The 19,751-nt window shown below is 50.5% G+C and overlaps 1 protein-coding gene across 1 annotated transcript in view; it reads right to left on the bottom strand.

Moving 5' to 3' along the window:
• The window catches only part of ADAMTS7 (ADAM metallopeptidase with thrombospondin type 1 motif 7), a gene marked incomplete at its 5' end in the record, with an annotated part of 41,854 nt that overhangs the window by 12,585 nt on the left and 9,518 nt on the right, over positions 1-19,751 (bottom strand). Inside the window, 8 exons of the mRNA XM_083371730.1 lie at positions 2,616-2,757; positions 10,831-11,075; positions 11,593-11,713; positions 12,440-12,573; positions 13,151-13,320; positions 14,874-15,019; positions 17,318-17,410; positions 17,981-18,125. Coding sequence (XP_083227856.1) covers positions 2,616-2,757; positions 10,831-11,075; positions 11,593-11,713; positions 12,440-12,573; positions 13,151-13,320; positions 14,874-15,019; positions 17,318-17,410; positions 17,981-18,125 — 1,196 coding nt within the window. The remainder of the gene's footprint in view (positions 1-2,615; positions 2,758-10,830; positions 11,076-11,592; positions 11,714-12,439; positions 12,574-13,150; positions 13,321-14,873; positions 15,020-17,317; positions 17,411-17,980; positions 18,126-19,751) is intronic.

The following is a 19,751-nucleotide window of genomic DNA, read 5'->3' as shown; positions in this document are numbered from 1 at the left end:
TTGAGATGAGAGAAGGACAGGGGAAGCAACATATTTTTGGACCACCATAGTCCAGCATCGTCACCACTAACCAAACTAGGTCTTTTAGTCCAGCTTGTAAACAGATTTACTACAAAATAAACCCATTACATCCGAGTTGGACTTAAGTCTTCCACAAAGCACACAAGCAACAGATCTGTGAAAAAAATGCCAGTTCAGGGCCCAAAGCCAGTAGTGAATCTTGACGCGCAGTCAGGATCTCTCCAGAGGAATCAGCTGCCATCATCACTTTGCTGGTCTCCAATGAACAGGGCTATGCCAAAGAAGCCCCTTCCCAACCCAGACCTGGGCCAAGCCCTGGTTGCTGCTGAGCACAGCTTGCGGGGCTGCTGCTGCTTCACTGACTAGGAAGATTTGCCGTGGGGCACCGGCTCTGCTTCTCGATAGATGCATCTGACAAAGGCCTCTCCTTCCACAAATGCTTCACAAGGCAGCCCAAACACACACACACATCCCTAGAAAGGGAGAACGCACGTTGGCCCAGTGGACAGGAAACGTCCTTGGGGGGTCACAATGTTGGAGAAATCTCCAGTAGGGAGGCAACCAGCCAAATTCTGATGTATTTTTAGCAGCTCTTATTGCTGGCAGGAAACTAAAAAAATCTGCTCGGCTGGCAAACATCCCCTTTCAGCTCAGCTCAGCTAATGAAGAAGCGGTTATTTGCCCGTCTTTGTCCTGGATCGAAAAAATATGCATCCATTTCCTTTCTAGAAGGTGTAAACAACTATTCCTAGTCCTGAGAAGCTCCAAATACTTTGAGTCATTTCTCTCAGGCCTTGTAGCACCACTGCTGGCTTTGGTGGCCACGTCTTCAGCTGAATCACTGCAGCCTCTGCTAACTGTATCCCAGGTGCCAAAAGCTGCCCCTCAATGGGGAGGGGGGAGGGGACACAGGGTCTTCGCTCTGCCTATGGCTAGACTGCGTCCACTCAGCTTGTGACTGGATGGCTGTCAGCAGCAGTCACTCCCCCCTGGAGGCTAATAATTCCCCCCAGGACTTGCAGGAATTGGATCCAACCCTTTTGTAAAGCCTGCTGGCCAGCTAGGCAGCACCACATCTGGCGGTAGTGAATTCCAATGCTGAATTTAAACGTTGTGCAAAAAAAAGAAAAAAACACGCTTGTCCTGATTCTTTCAGGGTTCAGTTTCATTGGTTCCAGTAATTTGGAAGTGGGAAAACAGCTTCTCTATTTACACCATGCATAATTATATACACCTTAATCATTTCCCCTTTCAGTCACCTCCTTTCTAGACTAAACAGCTTTTCTTAAACCTTTCCAGCTCCTAGATCATCTTGGTTGCCCTTCTCTGAACCTTCTTTAGCTCCACTATATCCTTTTTGAGTTGTGTGACCAAAACTGGACTCAATATTCAGATGCAGCTGCACCATCAGTTTGTATCAGGGCATTATGACACTCGTTTTCAGCACCATTTCTTATTAGCCCTGGAATGTTGTTGTCTTTCTCACACCAGATACACACCCTGTCAACACCTCGGTTGAACTCTACTGCTAACCAGTCCAGGATCTCTTTCTTTATCAGTCACTGGCCAGGCCACACTCGGAGCATGCAGCCTTTTCTCAAGGAAGCATCTGCACATGAAAAGCAGCAAGGCCTCCTGACCCTCCATTTGAGGTCAGCTAATTCCATGACTTGCTTCTCCAGTCCACCTTCTGACTCTCAGGAGGACACAGCTGCATCTCCAATGACCTTGCAGAAGGGAGTGTCTGAAGCAGAAAGCCAGAGCTGTTTGCCAACACAAGCAGATTGCCTCTTACTGTCACAGCCTCCTACAAAACACTGAAATAAGGCAATGGATTGGCAAACTCCAAGGAACGAAGAAGCAACGTGAGCTCTACACCAAGCCCCCATTTCTGGACCCAAACCAATTGAACTAACTCTTAAATTACTATGAGGCTCAAATTTCCTATGAGTGTGTACAGAAAAATCCAGAGGCAACAGCCAAGGGGTGCCAAGAATGAGCATGTGCATTTCTCTCCTGCTCCAACGAAGAGTAAGAATTTTACTTCGTAATAACGTCGAGGAACGGCTGGTCCCATGAACTGATGGACCTGGTGGGCAATCACTCTCATGTGGCCAAATACTTCCTATTCCATCCTGATAGCCGCAGCTGCCTTCATTGCCACCCTTCCTCCCCCCGTCAGCTGAAGAAATGAGAAGAAGGGCCCCCATCAGATCGAGCGGCACCCCACCAGCCAGCAGCAGAAGCCATCTGGGCAGGCAAGCGCTAAAGGGACCCAAGCAGATGCTGCCTGTCCTGGGCAGGACGTTGAGCCTCTCTGCCATGCAGCACTTCTTCAGAGCAACCGTATTTTTCTAGACTTAAAGCTTCCTGCACTGTCTCATAAGATCCGACCAGTCTGGGGCCTCAAAAGCAGACCCTGTAACGTGAGAAGCACACATTCCTATCCTGATTAGAACAACACCTGGAGTGCTGGATGCTCCCCTGGTTTCTGGACTGCCCCAATGCAAGAACCGGTCCAATTTGACTGCAGCTGCACAGTTGCTGCTACTGCTCAGGCCGCCAAGAAAGCAGCCCAGCAGGCAAGTCCTCACCTGTCCCACAGGTAGCTGTGCATTTGGTCCAGGGTCCATAGTGCCAGAAGAACTCGGCTGGAGCAACCAAACTCTGATTCTTGGACTCCTGCTGGATGGTGTACTGATAGCGGACACCCGGGTTCTTCTCTTGAAACAGGAGCTGAGGGCAAGTAGAAACACACTCGAGCCGGGAGGCAAACCACAATATTGGGGAAACAGGACAGTGAAGCACCCCACAGAAGCATCTCCTGTGATCAAACGGGGAGCCTGGGATTCCGTCACTGTCTGCTCGGGGCAAATCACGACACAGACAGTCCTGGCTTAACGACAGTAATTGAGACGGGAATTTCCATTGCTATCTGATGCTGTTATAAAGCACAAAGTCACACGACTGCACTGCTTGGCAATGGCAATCCTGCCATCCCTACTGCCGTCGTTAAGCAAGGATCACAGGTGGTTAAGCAAGGGCCTCACCTGACCAGGATTTGGGACTTTCTTTTGGCTTCCAAAAACGGAGAGTCAACAGGGAAGCCGGCAGGAAGTTACAGGTCCCAGGCAAAAGGTTATTCTGGGCAGCTTATGAGCAGGCTGGCAAAGGGGTGAATGCTACAGAGTGGGGCCTGGCACACCCAACCAGCACAAGCGCGACAGGGAAGGGACGCTGCAGCACGGCACAAGGGCAGGTTGGAGGCGAGTGCCACGGAGCGTGGGCAGGTACACAGATGCCTGTTGCAACCCTGCACACATTCAGCCAGGTGAGGGAGGGGTGCTGTGGCCTGGGGAAACCAGGAGTACGAGCACAAGCAGGCAATGTACAGTGCAAGGTGTGGGCCCAGGGGACGCGCTATGGGCAGGCACACGCGATGGAGTATGAGGTAAGGCAGGAGACCCGCCTAGACCCCGGCGTATATGGATGATTTGTGATCTTCCCTGCTGGCTTTCCCATTGACTTTGCTGGCCAGCAGGAAAGCACCGTCAGAAATATGAACTAGTTACCAAGCACCCCAATTTTGATCACAGGACCACGGGGATGCTGCAATGGTTCTAAGTGTGAAAAATGGTCGTAAGTCAGAAGTGACTTTTTTCAGGGCCAACTTTGATCAGTAAGCAAATGATGTTAAGTCAAGGACTACCTGTAGAACTAAATATATAGATAATTAATATATAATATATAGATACATGTTTTATGGCTTTATTACATACATAAACACACACAAAACATGGGGAGCTAATGTGGTGTAATGGTGAAGGCATCAGGCGAGACACAGGAGCCCAAGAGTTCTACCTCTGCCTTGGGCACAGCCAGCTGGATGGCCCTGATCCTGTCACTCTCTCTCAGCCCTAAGAAGGCGGCAACAGCAAACCACGTCTGAAAAACCTTGTCAAGAAAACTGCAGGGACTTATCCAGTCAGCCTCTGCATGGAAGAAAAAAAATATCTCTAAAGACAGAATCTGGCAGGGCTGACGGTGCTTAGACCCCATGAATCAAGGAGGAGCCTGCCTGAACCTCGTCTTCTTTCCCGGGCCTAAGGAAAGCTTCAGCTGTGGCTGATCTGATGGTTCTTGCCCACAGATGGCCAGTCAAGAGAAAAGAAGGACTAGGGGTGACGTTATAGCAATATTCCAGTATTTGAGGGGATGCCACAGAGAAGAGGGGGTCAACTTATTTTCCAAAGCACCAGAAGGCAAAACAAGAAACAACGGATGAAAACTAATCAAGGGGAGAAGCAGCCTAGAATTAAGGAGAAACTTTCTAAGAGCAAGAACAATTAAACAGTGGGACAACTTTTGCCTTCAGAAGTTGTGGGTGCTTCATCACTGGAGATTTTTAAGAAGAGATTGGCCAACCATTTGTCTGAAATGGTAGAGAGTCTCTTGCTTGAGCAGGGGGCTGGACTAGAAGACCTCCAAGGTCCCTTCCAGCTCTATTCTGACTGATTTCTCTCAGGAGGTGTAGCAGCTGAGCCACACTCCTACCCAGCCCAGCTCACAAAACAGGTATGGAGAGTTAGTGAAGCCTGACAGAGACTTAACTTTACAGAGAGAAAAAATAGGAGGGCTAGAAGGAGGAAGGCTGCCATTCGTGGGAAGCCATTCCTTTCCAACTCCAAAGAAATAGTTGGGTCTACTCTTCAAATCCTTCATGGATTACTGCCTTGTCGTGGCGAAGGGGCTTGCGTAATTCAATGAAGCTATGAGCTATGCCGTGCAGGGCCACCCAAGATGGAAAGGTCATAGCAGAGAGTTCTGACAAAACGTGATCCACTGGAGAAGGAAATGGCAACCCACTCCAGTATCTTTGCCATGAAAACCCTATGGACAGTACCAAAAGGCAAAACGATATGACGCTGGATGATGAGCCCCTCAGGTCGGAAGGCGTCCAATATGCTACTGGGGAAGAGCAGAGAGCTAGTACTAGTAGCGCCAGAAAGAATGAAGCGACTGGGCCAAAGCCGAAAGGACGCTCAGCTGTGGATGTGTCTGGTGGTGAAAGGAAAGTCCGATGCTGTAAAGATTTTTTTCTCCATAGGAACCTGGAATGTAAGATCCATGAATCAAGGAAAGCTGGACGTGGTCAAACAAGAGATGACAAGACTGAACATCGACATCTTAGGAATCAGCGAACTAAAATGGACAGGAATGGGTGAATTTAATTCAGATGACCATCAGGTATACTACTGCGGGCAAGAATCCCTCAGAAGAAATGGAGTAGCCTTCATAGTCAATAAAAGAGTAGGAAAAGCAATACTGGGATACAATCCTCAAAATGACAGAATGATCTCAGTTCGAATCCAAGGCAAACCATTCAATATCACAGTAGTCCAAGTCTATGCCCCAACCACCGGTGCTGAAGAGGATGAAATTAACCAGTTCTATGAAGCCCTACAGCACCTTATAGAACTAACACCCAAAAATGATGTCCTTATCATCATGGGGGATTGGAATGCTAAAGTAGGAAGCCAAATGATAACTGGAATAACAGGCAAGTTTGGCCTTGGAGTACAAAATGAAGCAGGGCACAGGCTGATAGAATTTTGTCAGGAGAATACAATGGTCATAGCAAACACTCTTTTCCAACAACCCAAGAGACGGCTTTACATCACCAGACGGTCAACACAGAAATCAGATTGACTATATGCTCTGCAGCCAAAGATGGAGAAGCTCTATACAGTCAGTAAAAACAAGACCAGGAGCTGACTGTGGCTCAGACCATGAGCTTCTCGTTGCAAAGTTTAGGCTTAAACTGAAGAAAGTAGGGAAAAGCACTAGGCCAGTCAGGTATGAATTAAATCATATCCCTGTTAAATATACAGTAGAGGTGACAAATAGATTTAAGGAATTAGATCTGATAGACAGAGTGCCTGAAGAACTATGGACAGAGGTTCGCAACATTGTACAATAGGTAGCAACCAAAACCATCCCAAAGAAAAAGAAATGCAAGAAAGCAAAATGGCTGTCTGAGGAAGCTTTGCAAATAGCTAAGGAAAGGAGGGAAGCGAAAGGCAAGGGAGAAAAAGAAAAGATATGCCCAATTAAATGCAGAATTCCAAAGAATAGCTGGAAGAGATATAAGAATGCCTTCTTAAATGAACGCAAAGAAATAGAAGAAAACAATAGAATAGGGAGGACCAGAGATCTTTTCAAGAAAATTGGAGAGATGAAAGGAACGTTTCATGCAAAAATGGGCATTATAAAGGACCAAAATGGCAGGGACCTAACAGAGGCAGAAGAGATTAAGAAGAGGTGGCAAAATTACACAGAAGAACTATACAAGAATGAGCTTAGCGTCCCTGATAATCACAATGAGGTGGTCACTGACCTCGAGCCAGACATGCTAGAATGTGAAGTGAAGTGGGCCTTAGAAAAGCTGAGCAACAACAAAGCTAGTGGAGGTGACAGTAATCCAGCTGAGCTATTCAAAATCTTAAAAGACAATGCAGTAAAAGTGCTACACTCAATTTGCCAGCAAATTTGGAAAACTCAACAGTGGCCACAGGATTGGAAAAGATCAGTTTACATTCCAATTCCAAAGAAAGGCAGTGCCAAAGAATGTTCAAACTATCACAACATTGCACTCATTTCTCATGCTAGTAAAGTTATGCTTAAAATTCTACAAGCTAGACTCCAGCAGTATGTGGATCGAGAACTACCAGAAGTACAGGCAGGATTTCGAAGAGGCAGAGGAACTAGAGATCAAATTGCTAACATATGCTGGATTATGGAGAAACCTAGAGAGTTCCAGAAAAATATCTACTTCTGCTTCATTGACTATGCTAAAGCCTTTGATTGTGTGGATCATAACAAACTGTGGCAAGTCCTTAAAGAGATGGGCGTACCAGACCATCTTATTTGTCTCTTGAGAAATCTATATGCGGGCCAAGAAGCAACAGTGAGAACTGGACACGGAACCACTGATTGGTTCAAAATTGGGAAAGGAGTCCAGCAAGGCTGTATACTGTCACCTTGCCTATTTAACTTATATGCAGAGCACATCATGAGAAAGGCAGGGCTAGATGAATCAAAAGTTGGAATTAAGATTGCCGGAAGAAACATCAACAACCTAAGATATGCAGATGATACCACTCTAATGGCAGAAAGTGAAGAAGAACTAAAGAGCCTCTTGTTGCGAGTGAAGAAGGAGAGTGCAAAACGTGGGTTGAAACTAAACATTAAGAAAACCAAGATCATGGCATCTGGCCCTCTCAATTCCTGGCAAATAGATGGGGAAGAAATGGAGGTAGTGACAGATTTTATTTTCCTGGGCTCCAAGATCACTGCAGATGGGGACTGCAGCCAAGAAATTAAAAGACGCTTGCTCCTTGGGAGGAAAGCCATGGCAAATCTAGACAGCACACTAAAAAGCAGAGACATCACCCTGTCAACAAAAGTGCGTATAGTCAAGGCTATGGTCTTCCCAGTTGCAATGTATGGCAGTGAAAGCTGGACCATAAGAAAGGCTGAGCGCCAAAGAATTGAAGCCTTTGAACTGTGGTGCTGGAGAAGACTCCTGTGAGTCCCTTGGACTGCAAGGCGATCAAACCGGTCAGTCCTAGAGGAGATCAACTCTGACTGCTCTTTAGAAGGACAGATCCTGAAGCTAAAACTCAAATACTTTGGCCACCTAATGAGAAGGAAGGAGTCACTGGAGAAGAGCCTAATGCTGGGAAAGATTGAGGGCAATAGAAGAAGGGGACGACAGAGAATGAGGTGGCTGGATGTAGTCACTGAAGCAGTAGGCGTGAGCTTAAATGGACTCCAGAAGATGGTAGAGGACAGGAAGGCCTGGAGGAACATTGTCCATAGGGTCGCGATGGGTCGGACACGACTTCGCAACTAACAACAACAACAAGTCTTCAAATTTGTCCATACCACTGAGCAGACTGCAGAAGACAACCAACTTTATCCAGACAGATTCTAGTAACAGAATCTTGCAAGTTGGTGTTGTGATTCAGGGTCAGCCTGTGGGTTCGGCAGTTGGGTCGGACGACTCAGAGGAGGAGGAGGGGGGTGCTGAAGAGCTTGCTGATGATGGCCTTGGGGCTCCGCAGAGCCCTCAGCCAGGCCCCTCCCACCTGGTCACGACAGAGACCCAGCTGTGTGAGCCTGACAGCGTGGATGAAGATGACCCACAGCTGGCCCTGTTCAAGGACGCCCGACGCAGGAGGCAGTCAATCAGGAGTAAACAGAGGAAGGCAATGGGGCACCTCGGAAGGAGGCAGAGAGAGGCCACGCCCTGAACTGTATTTAAGGGGAATGTGTGGGAGGGCTGGTTTGCTGAAGGCAACCGCTTGGATAGTTCCTGTTTCATAGCTCCTGTTTCATGGTTGGTGTCTTGTCTTGCTCTGTTTTATGTTAATAAATTTGGCAGGCTTTATTCCAGCCTCTTGCCGTTTGTAAAGGGGTTGTCCCTGCTTTTGCTGCAGGGCCGGTAGCAGGCTGGTACAGAACAGTTGGATTGTTTTTTCCTCCCTTCCTTATCTATCCCGTTGAATCAGGAAGGAATTACCTTGAGCCTCTTCCTAACACAGACTCCTTTCCAGGCCTCAAGAAATGATCCCTGTAGTTTGTATAATGATGTCTTATTATTTCCCTCGAGGCCATCTCCATAGCTCCCTACAAAATGTACAATAGACTTCCCCCAAAGAACTGGACACGATCTAATTGTATGAATTCATGCACCTTCAAATTTCCTGAGCGGGATGTGAACCTTTGACCTCTGAGGCATTTTTCACAAGATAAATATAGAAAGAAAAGAAGAATCAGAATGGAAGATCTGACTCTCTTCCTGAGGGTGAGGGTGAGGAGAGGAGGTGGAAGGAAGCCTCATTTGTTCCAAGGCTCTTCTCAACCACACCAAGAAAGTGGGGAGGCTGGGAAGGACACGTTTTAGCAGAGTTAGAAGCCCAGACCGAGAGTCTCTGAGTGATTTGAGCTCCACCTCAGGGTTCCTCTCCGAAGTATTTCAGAGTCTTGGGCAACAGCAGGAATAGCTACGTGGGTGGAAGAGAGCTGAGCAGCACCGAGGATCTCCTAAATCACTTCCTTTGTTCTGGATCTCACAAGCGGCTATTCAGCAGAGGAACAGTGGCCAGAAGAGGAACATTGCTCCTTGGCTGGAAGGCAATGTTCAAGCAAACTCCTCCCAGTGAGATTAAGAGTCTCCCAATTCCTTAAATCCAGGCCTCCCTTCTCTCCAACTGAGAAGATTGATTTTAAAAGTAGCTTATTTGATTAATGTGCTGGCCGGGCTTATTACCGTCAGGGTCTCAGAGTCACTGGGAAGTAGGCGCTTTCCCGCCTGATTTGAATGCCTATGCAAGGGGAACCACCATCTTTCCTACCATTGTTAGGAATATTAGCTCCTTATCAAATTGACATACATCACAAAGACATAACAGCAGAAAACAAAAACAAAATCTACTTTTAAACCCAGTTTTCACTTATTTCCAGAACATGAACAATACAAATATTAACAGAATTGTTACATGTATCCTTACTATTAATTGGTATTTCTTTTGCCTCTGGTTATTTTTATCTTTTGCTTTTATTCTTTTAGTACAGAGGTTTTCAATTTTCGATTGTATGTAGTGAATTGTTATGATGAACTACTGAGGGGTTTTGCAGCCGAGCCCTTTCCCCGGAGCTGAGGTCCGGTTGCAGGCAGAGTTGTGGCTGGCCGGAGCCTGGGAAGGGTCCTCACCTTCCCACGGCTGAACTGGATGGCCTGGCTCAGACTGGGATGAAGCCACTCAGACCCTCAACACGGCACGAGGAGGCAAGCCAGAAGAAACTGCCTTGAACGGTTTCTCCTCTCTCAGCGTGAAGAGCCAGTTCAGTTTCGCCCCGCAGCCTGCGGACCTTAGCAAGGAGCCCAAGCTCAGGAACGGGGGCTGAGAAGGCCTGCAAGCCTCACGGGGCTGTGCCGTACATCGCAAACTGGAAGACGTCCTGTCTGATCTGAGCTGCAGACCAGGAAAAAAACCAGCCTCTCTGCCCAAGGAGGACCCCGGGGATGAGATGGCGGCAGTCCTGCCTCTCACAGACCCACGGAAACAAGACAGTCCGAGCAGGGAAAAGGTTCTGCCGAGGAAAAGCCTCAGACTGCCCAGCCAAAGAAACCGGGCCTGGTTTCAACTGCCCCTCAGGCACTGGTGACCACTGAACAGCACAGCCCCTCTGTTCAGCACCCTCACACCTCAGACCCGCAAAGGGAGCCTCTGCTCCCGAGGCATTTGTGACTGTCTGCAACACCCTGCATCATTCATGTTCTCTTTATCTGGGCTTCATTCTTTCCCCTAAATGCAGCCCCTATCCAGCTCCCTGTTAATGTCTCAAGACCCTCACTACTTGGTGAAAAGCAGAGGTCTGCATCCAAACGGCAGAGGACCCCCCCCCCCGAATCCCACCAGACTCCGTTATCTTGACTAAAAAAAGGCACAGATATAAAACCTGAGAATGAATGCAATGTCGTTGGTCCCAAAGCCCACCTCTGCCCCGGGAAAACCCCAGGCTGACTTCAAGCTTTCCAAGCAAGGCTGGGAAGCAAGACTGCCACTACTGCGGTTGTCCAAGAGTGCTCTAGGCAAAATGAACTGGTGGCTCCAACTACATGGCAGCCATCGACGGGACAAGCAGCCTTGCCCAAGCAGTGAACCTCAGCACCGAGTTTGCCACCCTCCAGCACCGGCTTCCCGTCCTCCAGAGCCCAGCCCCCAATCCTCCTTCGCCTACCTGAATCCAAACTGGTTCTTCCGTGGGCCCTGGAGAAGTCAGGTTTTCCCAATTTCCCATTCTCCTGTAGGTGAAGGTGGTCCCAGCCACCTTGTAGTCACCGTTCCACTGGATGGTCCAGCCACCGTTCAGGAAGTATTTCTTGGGGTCCTCGCTTCTCAAAGCCAGGAAGTTCTCTGCTTCGGCCACCTCCACAATCTGGATCTCACGTGCTCCAGCCGGGATCAGGCCAACATCAACGTAACCTGTTGGGATGCTGAATGCTTGTCCCCAGCAGCCAACAAGGGAAGGTCCTGGTTCCCACCAAGTGGAATGAGCCCGCTCTTTCTGACGGCCACACAGGGAGCCGTCCTGAACATCTCCCAAGAGCTTCTGTCTATCCTAAGGGAAATCGCTCTCAAGGAGGCCAAACCACCACTGGGAAAAGATGCAGTTGTGCTTTCACCAGAACTTGCAAGAGGTCAGGAAATCCTCCAGTAGTCCCCAAAGGAAGGCATGTAAGCACATATTTCATGGGAAGCAACAGCCCAGCCACTTCTATGAGATCCACTTCCTGCCCAAATCCTTTGGGATCACAGCATTTCAAACTTCTCTCCCTTACATCCTCATTTGTCCTAAATCCTTTCTGACACAGCACAGCTCAACTATTAAGCAATCTAGAACTTCTCAGTTTTACAGAGGAGCAAAGAATGATAAGAATTCACAAAACTCTGAAACCTTCTCCTGCCCCCACCGGCCTTCCCGAAATGAAGGTGCACTCACCCAGCCCCTCGCTCTCCTCAAAGGTCTTCTTAACTGTCTGACAGGTTGATCCATCCCCATGGCACACACCACACCGGTCCTCCAGAGCGTAGGAGTCAATTTCATAGTCGCAACCAATGTTCTGAAAGAGATGGGGGGGGGCAATGGGCACCCTCCTGAGCCCCCTCTGGGAGAGCCCTGGCTTGCCATCCTGGGTGCCCCCCAAGAGACATGTGCTCCCTTGGCAGGAGCTCTTCTCGGATTGGGAAGGAGCATCCGCCACCCCAGTTCACACGATTGAGAGCTGCGGCTGTGCTCCCCATGCAATAGTGAACCAACTCATAGAAGCCCCTGCAAAGCCAAAGGTCCTCTCCAAGGACCAAAGCTGTGAACATCCACTCTCACCCTGCCAATGATGAACAGGGCCTTTTGTTACCTGCACAGACAAAATACAAAAGCCCTCTGTGCCCTTAATCAGTCCTGCATGAAGAGCATCAAAATGGGGCCTCAGAGGATTTCATTTTGGCACCCCAGTCTGCTTGGGTAGAGCCACCCAACGAAGGGGCAGAGCTGGCATGCTTGGTTTGTTCTTGGGTCGCATCCAGCAACCCCAGGCTGCCTTGTTTGCATCTCTGGGCTACTGCATCATGGAAACCAAGCCCAGATGACTCAGTATATCACGAAACAGGGGCAGCTGGAGTAACTGAGGCAGCCCTTCTTGAGTTAAACAAGAGTAAGCATGCTGTGCTCACAGAACCACCTCCTCCTCCTCTCCTTGGAGTCCACCATGCAAGCCATGTCACCATCCACCCTCAATATATGGAACTTTAGATATATTGGGGGAGAGAGAATCCCCCCACATGCCTACCTTACAGATCCCGTTAATGCACCTGTCTCGCCTGCCGTTCCCTTCGTAGCACGGGGTCCCATCAATGGCAGCATCGCGAAGCTTTTCAGCAAAGTACTCATTGTCCGGTCGGCAGTGCAGTTCGCAAGGGTTGCCTGCAGAGACCAGAGGAAAAAGCCTGATGGCCCAGGAGCTCCGGCAGAGCAGGAGCCCCGATGAGAAAAAGACTCCGCGACTCAGAGAAATGGCTTCGGAAGCAATCAAGGACACAGGCGGCCTGGCGCCCACAGGCAACAGCACAACTCTGGGTGGTAAAGATGGATTTTAGTGCCCACCAGATTCTTTCTTATTTCTTATGGAATCACAGGGCTGGAAGGGACCTAGGATGTCTTCTATTCCAGCCCCCTGCCCAAGGAAGGGGGTCTTATACCATCCCGGGCAGATGCTTGTCCAATCTTTTCTTGAAAACCTCGAGTTAGGGAGCACTGATCCAGCTGTGGAAGTCGCAGAGCACTCGGGACTCTGCGGGACGAGAGCACATCCTAGAATGTTAGTTAACCTTCTGGAAAAGGGCAGCTTTGTGACAGATTGTGCCGGCCCTAAGAACCACCTGGGGAACAGGTAAGTCCCGTAGGGCACCATTTGGTAAATGCCCCCTTCCACTTGTTACCCCAATTCACACACCACCTCCCGCCGGGCAGCCGCACGATCCTCTGCTTGAGAGGGGCTTACTGGCATTGGGGACTGGGCTCCACTTGTAAAGCTTCCCTTTGTAGGGCCTGTGGTCAAAACGGCTGCACTGGATCTGCCGAAAAGAGGGCTCCTCTGCCGGACACGGCTGGGCATTGCAGACCCTGAAGCGTTTCCGTTCTCCCAGGCAGTATCGCCCGCCATACTTGGGGCTGAAGATTGGAAGGAAAAACCAAGTCAGCGGCTTGAAGAAGAACCCCTAGCCCTCGCCCGCCTGCCTAACTGAGCAAGTTGGCGCCGCTTCCCTGACAAGGCTGAAGGCCAGACGGGAGACTGAAGGGAGAGTCCCCTGCGGAGTCAATCTTTGGCCTCCCACCGGCATCCCCCCCTCTTTGGGGGGCACCTGGTAGCGATTTTCTAGGGCCAATAGATTCACATTCACAAGACGAAGGACAATTTTGGTCCTCTGCACTCTGCCCTCACAAGGCTGCACTTAAACCGAGAGGAGGGAGAAAAGCGGGCAGGATAGGCTGTGTCCGACCTCGCTTAACTGATGCTCCAAAAACATTCTGTCCTGCAATATTAGTAGGAAATGTTTACCTGCTCTTGTAATCCGTGAGTCAGAAGAGAAACCATTTTAAATCTCCCTCCCTCCCCCTCTCCCCCCACCCAGAGACATGGCAGTGAGGGGGCTGACATGGGCGCCAGCAGTACCTAACCCAAATAAGGCTAAATTCTTCCTGGGGGGGGGGGGCTGAGCCAAACAGGCTTCCTGGCAGGAACTGAAGCGGTCTCCCCAGACCTTCCTCTCCCCAGCCAGTGACAGGAGCCGCTCTCCTTGAAGACAGGAGACGAAGAGAGGAAACTGCTTTGATGGTGGATGTGGGGAGGGGAAAGGGATGTAGCAAGAGAGACCAGGAATGGCCTGCAAGCTCTGTAGCGCTCTGCAAACTCTCTACTACTCCTACTCGCCAATTCTGGGTTTTGCCCGGAGGAAAGACAACAGGAATCGTACAGTTGGAAGGGTCCTCATGTCCACCCGCTGCCCAAGGCAGGAACCTCTTCCCATCCCAAACTAATGGCTGACCAATCTTGTCTTGGAACTCTCCAGTCCCCCTGCCCTGGGACATCCCCTCCTGTATTGGAAGACCACTCTCCTGTCTGCCCTTACCATTTCTCTTCTTCAGGCTGAATAGATCAAGTTCCTTTAATCTTTTTGTACAGGGTGAGCCTTCAAGCCCCCCACCCTCTTTGTCACTCTTTCTACATTCTTCCAAGTTCCTCAGCATTCTTTTTATACTGTGGCAACCAGAACTGGACACAGGATTCCGGGTTGGTTTGACCAGAACTGTCTCTTCCCAGATCTTGACCCTAGATCTCTGCCAGTGCTGCCCCAAACAGCTGCACTGGCTGTTTTGAAATGGAAGCAGGAATGGGGAAACATGTTAATCACACAGTGTTGCTTGAGAAAAAGGACAAGTGCCTAATAAAAGCCTTGCGCAAAGCACCCCATGTGGAAATATATACTTTGGATGCCAGGAAGAACCAGCCTCTGCTCCCATGAGCTCTTAGAACCCAGAGCCACAGGACTGCGGGACACGTTCAACCTGCTGGAGGACACATCTGGGGCTCACGACCTTGTCCTCACTCAAAGCAAAGAGAGGTATGCCCATCAGAGGCCAAGGGACCGAAGCAGAAGGAAACCGGTCAGGGCAGCTGGACTCCCTTTGTGACCTGCTTCTTGGGCAGGTGACCAGTCACTCACGCAGGATTGTTGCATGGCCGCTCCGCGTTCTGCACTCCAGCCCCACAAGTCCGGGAGCAGGCCGTCCAAGGGCTCCAGGCTGCCCAGCCTCCGTGGACAGACTCTGGGCGGTACCCGACACTCACACACTCTCCGTTGAAGCACCACTGAAAGAAGCAGAGGCCCATCACTGACTAGGTCTGGGGGGCTTCCTGAAGGGGTGGGCCACCTTTTCAGCCCACGGCTAGCTGAAGTCTCATTCCCTCCATCATGGACTACCAGTTAAAAGGAGTCTGGTGGCTTGTGTGGTTAGGAGGCTGGGTTGACAATCTGCAAGCCCGCATTCTAGACCCCAGTGCTGCTGTGTGGTCGGGTAAGCTCCCGTCATTCGCCCCAATTCCTGCCGACCCAGCAGTCTGAAAGCACGCAAACTGGTACCTCTTTGTGGGCTCATTAATGGGGACATGAAAGGAGCCCCCAACTGGGTGCCCCGGGGCAAGAATGACGTCACCAGTTAATCCTTTCAACCAGAAGCACCTGGTGCTTCCAAGATGAATAAGACAATGACAAAAGACTACCAGCTTAGGGCCTTAAATGGCTATGGGGGAACCATCCCTTTGCTTTCATGGTCGTCTTGGGTTGCTAATGAGGTCTGAGCCGAGCACATGCAGAGACCTTGTCAAACTGGGCCAAGACCTAGAGGAGAGCGAGCTGGGCTCAGAAACAAGCTGGAAACCAGAAGAGACACTAAAGTGAGGCGTTCCAGTGCAGGACTGAAATGCTGCCTTTGCCTCTGGCCAGCATCTTCCCTGGGAGCCCCAAGGAGGGCGTTTTGCAAGGCACCCAATGCACCCATTCTGCTAGGCTCCCCATCCAGACAGCCCCGCCTGGCCGGAGCTGAAGCCAGCAAAGCAGCCCCTGCCTCCAGACGAGGCAGTGCAGGGTCCAAGACAAAGATCGGGCTGCAGAGAAGAGCAAAAATGCCCAGCACTGCCGCCTCCTGGAACTAGCCACCTGGCAGGAGCAGAACCACTTGCCAGCATTAGCTAGGCAGCCATCCAGAAGGGAGGCATCAACCAGTTTAGTTTACGTAGTTTAGTTTTATTAAATTTTTATACCGCCCTTCTCCCGAAGGACTCAGGGCGGTGAACAGGGCATATAATAAAAATACAAAAATACAAAAGTTAAAATAGAATTAAATTAATGCCCAAGATAAAACAATAAAATATACAAATATTTAAAACCCTAAATTAACTCCCCATCAGGCCAGGCCAGCTTGTTCAAATAGGTGGGTCTTTAACCCGCGCCGGAAGGAGCGGAGATCCGGTGCCATCCGGAGCTCAACCGGCAGTTGATTCCACAGAGCCGGGGCGCCCACAGAGAAGGCCCTCCCCCTGGGGGCCACCAGCCGGCATTCTCTGACTGGAGGCACCCTGAGGAGGCCCTCTCTGTGGGAACGCACAGGGCGGAGGGGAATTGACGCCGGCAGCAGGTGGTCCCCGAGGTATTCCGGACCCATGCCATGTAAGGACTTAAAAACCATCACTAAGACCTTGAACCTCACCCGGAAGACAACTGGTAACCAATGCAGCTCGCGGAGCAAAGGTGTAACATGGGAGTACCGGGAAACTCCCAAGACAACTCTCGCGGCCGCATTCTGTACCAGTTGGAGCCTCCGAGTGGTCTTCAAGGGAAGCCCCATGTAGAGAGCATTGCAGTAGTCAAGACGAGAGGTCACGAGCGCATGAGTGACCGCACACAAGGCCTCCCGGTCTAGATAGGGCCGCAACTGACGCACCAGGCGAACCTGAGCGAAAGCCCCCCTAGTCACGGCTACTATATGATCTTCTAAGGTAAGCCGCGAATCTAGGAGGACTCCCAAGTTGCGCGCCCTATCCACAGGGGGTAAAGACTAGGACACCAATGCTGGCACGAGAACCACAGGATGGCCCTCTGCCACCCTGTTCTGTCACACTCTCACTCTTCCAGCAACTCTTAAACGGGCAAGCAGCCTGCCACGAAAAGAGCTCAAGAAAACTAGTTGCATTCAAGAATGGCTGGAGTGATTACGGCCACCCTCTTGAACATTCAAGGAGAGAAAGTTGCAGCTGCCTTTTAAAAGATGCTGAAGCTCCTCCCTCGCTGGACATCAAAGGCAATTGCCCACCAGACACTTTCTCCCTGCACCCTGCCAGTGCTCAGCAATTAAGGGAACAGCGTAAATTGTGCAGTTGGAGATGCCCTTAAGCTTCAGAGCATCTTGCAAAGCATGCCCACTGAAAGAAACTTCTGAGCAAAGTTCTGTTTTGCTCCAGGGTTTGTGTTGGACTGCGAATGCCTCCCTGATTATCCCTTGGTGGGACTGTGACATGGCATGATTTAGACAAAATGGCATTTGGGAAGCAGCTTCAGGGCTGAGGTTTTCTGGCCCAGAGACGGGCTCCATGCCAGATCCCAGGAAATACCTTGTTCTCATCACACTTGGTGCCGTCGACAGCTGCGTCCAGCTTGGAGTGACACGTGTTCCCCACAGAGCACCAGAGGGTGTTGCAGACGCTCTGCGGGAAGAAATAAAATGCTCTGAATTTGTGGTCAGGGCAGGGAGGCTGAGCTGCTGACAGCCATGCCGGGAAGGTGACTTTCTTCCTCTCCGTGTGCAGCAGCAGAGGAAGAGCAAGAGGCAGCAGGGCCGGTGGGGACCTTCCCCTTCCCCATGGCAGAGGGCAGGAGGAGGAGGTGGCATCTCTGGCCAGAAGGATGATGCGGCTGCCCTTTCTAAGGAAAACATTGCGATATCCCTGACCGATCCAGGCCTCGGGGAAGGCTTCTGTCCCCTGCTGCTGCCTGACAGTCTTTAAACGTACAATTTAATTCAAGAAATGTTTTCAATCCATTTCTGGTAAGCTTTTAAAGATAACAGCAGGTACAGAAATAAATAGATCATATCTTCTCTGATCCAGTGTTTCCCAGCCTTGGTCACGACCTGGGGAAACTCTGCTCTAATCAGCTCCAAAGTCATTGGCTGAGACCACCTCGTTTTCCTGAAACGCTTCTGCCACAGATGGGCCCCTCCTCAGAGGGACTTTCCCCCAAGGGCAGGACCCCCTCCGTAGTCTGCCCCCCCTTACATCCATGTCATCGCAGTAGGTGGAGTAGGCGCCATACTGGAGTCGGCACTGGTGGCTGACATCGTAGAGGACTCCTGGTGGAACTGAGGGGAAGCCGATCACATCCTTGGCTGGGGGATCATCCAGACAAAGCCCCCAGCCCCGGCTGCAAAGAGGAACATCAAGTAAGCAGGAGAGAGAATGAGAGAGGGAGGGAGGGCATACAATCTGGAAAGAATCCAGAATACATCGTCTAGGGTGACTCTCAACTCAGGGCACGAGGAGGGGGAAGGGGAAAGAGACACCTTTCGCCTGTGGAAAGCCCCCTCCCGATTGCACACCCTTCTGCTGCGACCTCCATTTGGTACCCTCAGCCCTCACAGATCAACAGGGCTTTCTTAATCAGAATAGAGCCGGAAGGGACCTTGGAGGTCTTGTATAGCTCAAGTAGAAGATCCTAGGCCAGTCCACACAAGTGGCTGTCCAGCAGGCAAGTTGGTCATGGCCAAACAATGAGTCTTCTTGGCATTGCTACCCAACAGGTTTTGAAGGCTGCAGCAGGAGGAGTCCAGGTTAAGAGTCTTTTTCACCAAATTTAAAGTTTTCAAAAATTCCATAATAGTTAAACCAATCACAAGCAGATCCTTCACTTACTAGTTGTTCTCTTAAGTCCCTTTCTTTTCAAATAACAGTAAGTCTCAAAATGCCATCCATTTACATTCCGAAATCATCTCTGTTCTATGTAGCGCTTCATGAGGTGACAGCCAAAGTGGCACTTTATCAGCTAATCTTCTTTTATACTTCCACCATACACGAGCAATCGATTGCCTAATAGCATGAATCTAAAGACCAGGGTTAATTTTTACTTTGTCATACCACAGATAAGCATGCCACCCAAATCTCAAATAAAAACCTTCAAGGTCTAATAGCCTTGAATTTTTTTAAAGTTATCCAATTTTTTAACCATACCAGACAAGAAGCATCATAATATAATCTAAGACGGAGGTCCCCAACCTTTTGGGCACCAGGGACCGGTTCTGTAGAGAGAGGTTTTTCCGTGGACCGGAGGGTGCCTGGTTTTGTGTGCTGCCTGCATCTCGCAGATGGGCTTCACTTGTTTGTGCAGACCGGTTGCTGGCATGCACGGACCGCGGGTTGGGGACCCCTGATCTAAGCAGTGGCGTAGCGTGGGTTGTCAACACCTGGGGCAAGGCAACCGGAAGCGGAAATAGAGGCGCGGGCGGGCGATGACGTCACAGCACCGCCGAAAAGACGCGCCCCGCAGCGGCGTAGACTTTCCAAGAAGAGTCGCGCGCATGCGGGATGCTTCCGGGTCCCTCTCGAGGGCGGATGGGCGGGGCTCCGACCTGCAAGAGCCACTGCATTCAAGCTCGCACGTGAGCCCTGCTAAATAAAGCCACGCATGCGCACGAAGCTAGGCCGGCCGGCCGGCGGGTCCGTCTTCGCTCGGCCAAGCCTGCCAGGGCGCCTGCGGGGCGCTTGCGGTTGGCCTGAGCCTGGGCTTAGAGTTGGCCGCTTCTATTTATTTTATTCAGTTTATGTGGCCGCCCATCTCACCTGCCGGACTCATTTCGCTTTGCAAGAAAGAGCAGCTCAAGAGCGGAGCCAAGCCAACTCTGTGCAGCCCTTGGGGCTCCCTGAGCAGCTCAGTGCGAGCGCGCCCCCCCCAGATGTTGCGCCCGGTGCGGCCGGCCCCCCCCTGCACCCCCCACGCTACGCCACTGGATCTAAGATCTGGCAAACCTAGACCTCCTCTATCTTTAGAATCTTG

The sequence above is a fragment of the Vipera ursinii genome, assembly GCF_947247035.1.
Source record: "Vipera ursinii genome assembly, chromosome: 11".
NCBI classification, from domain to species: domain Eukaryota; kingdom Metazoa; phylum Chordata; class Lepidosauria; order Squamata; family Viperidae; genus Vipera; species Vipera ursinii.
Note: the sequence above shows the minus strand (reverse complement) of the source record. Positions and strands in the feature narration are given on the sequence as shown.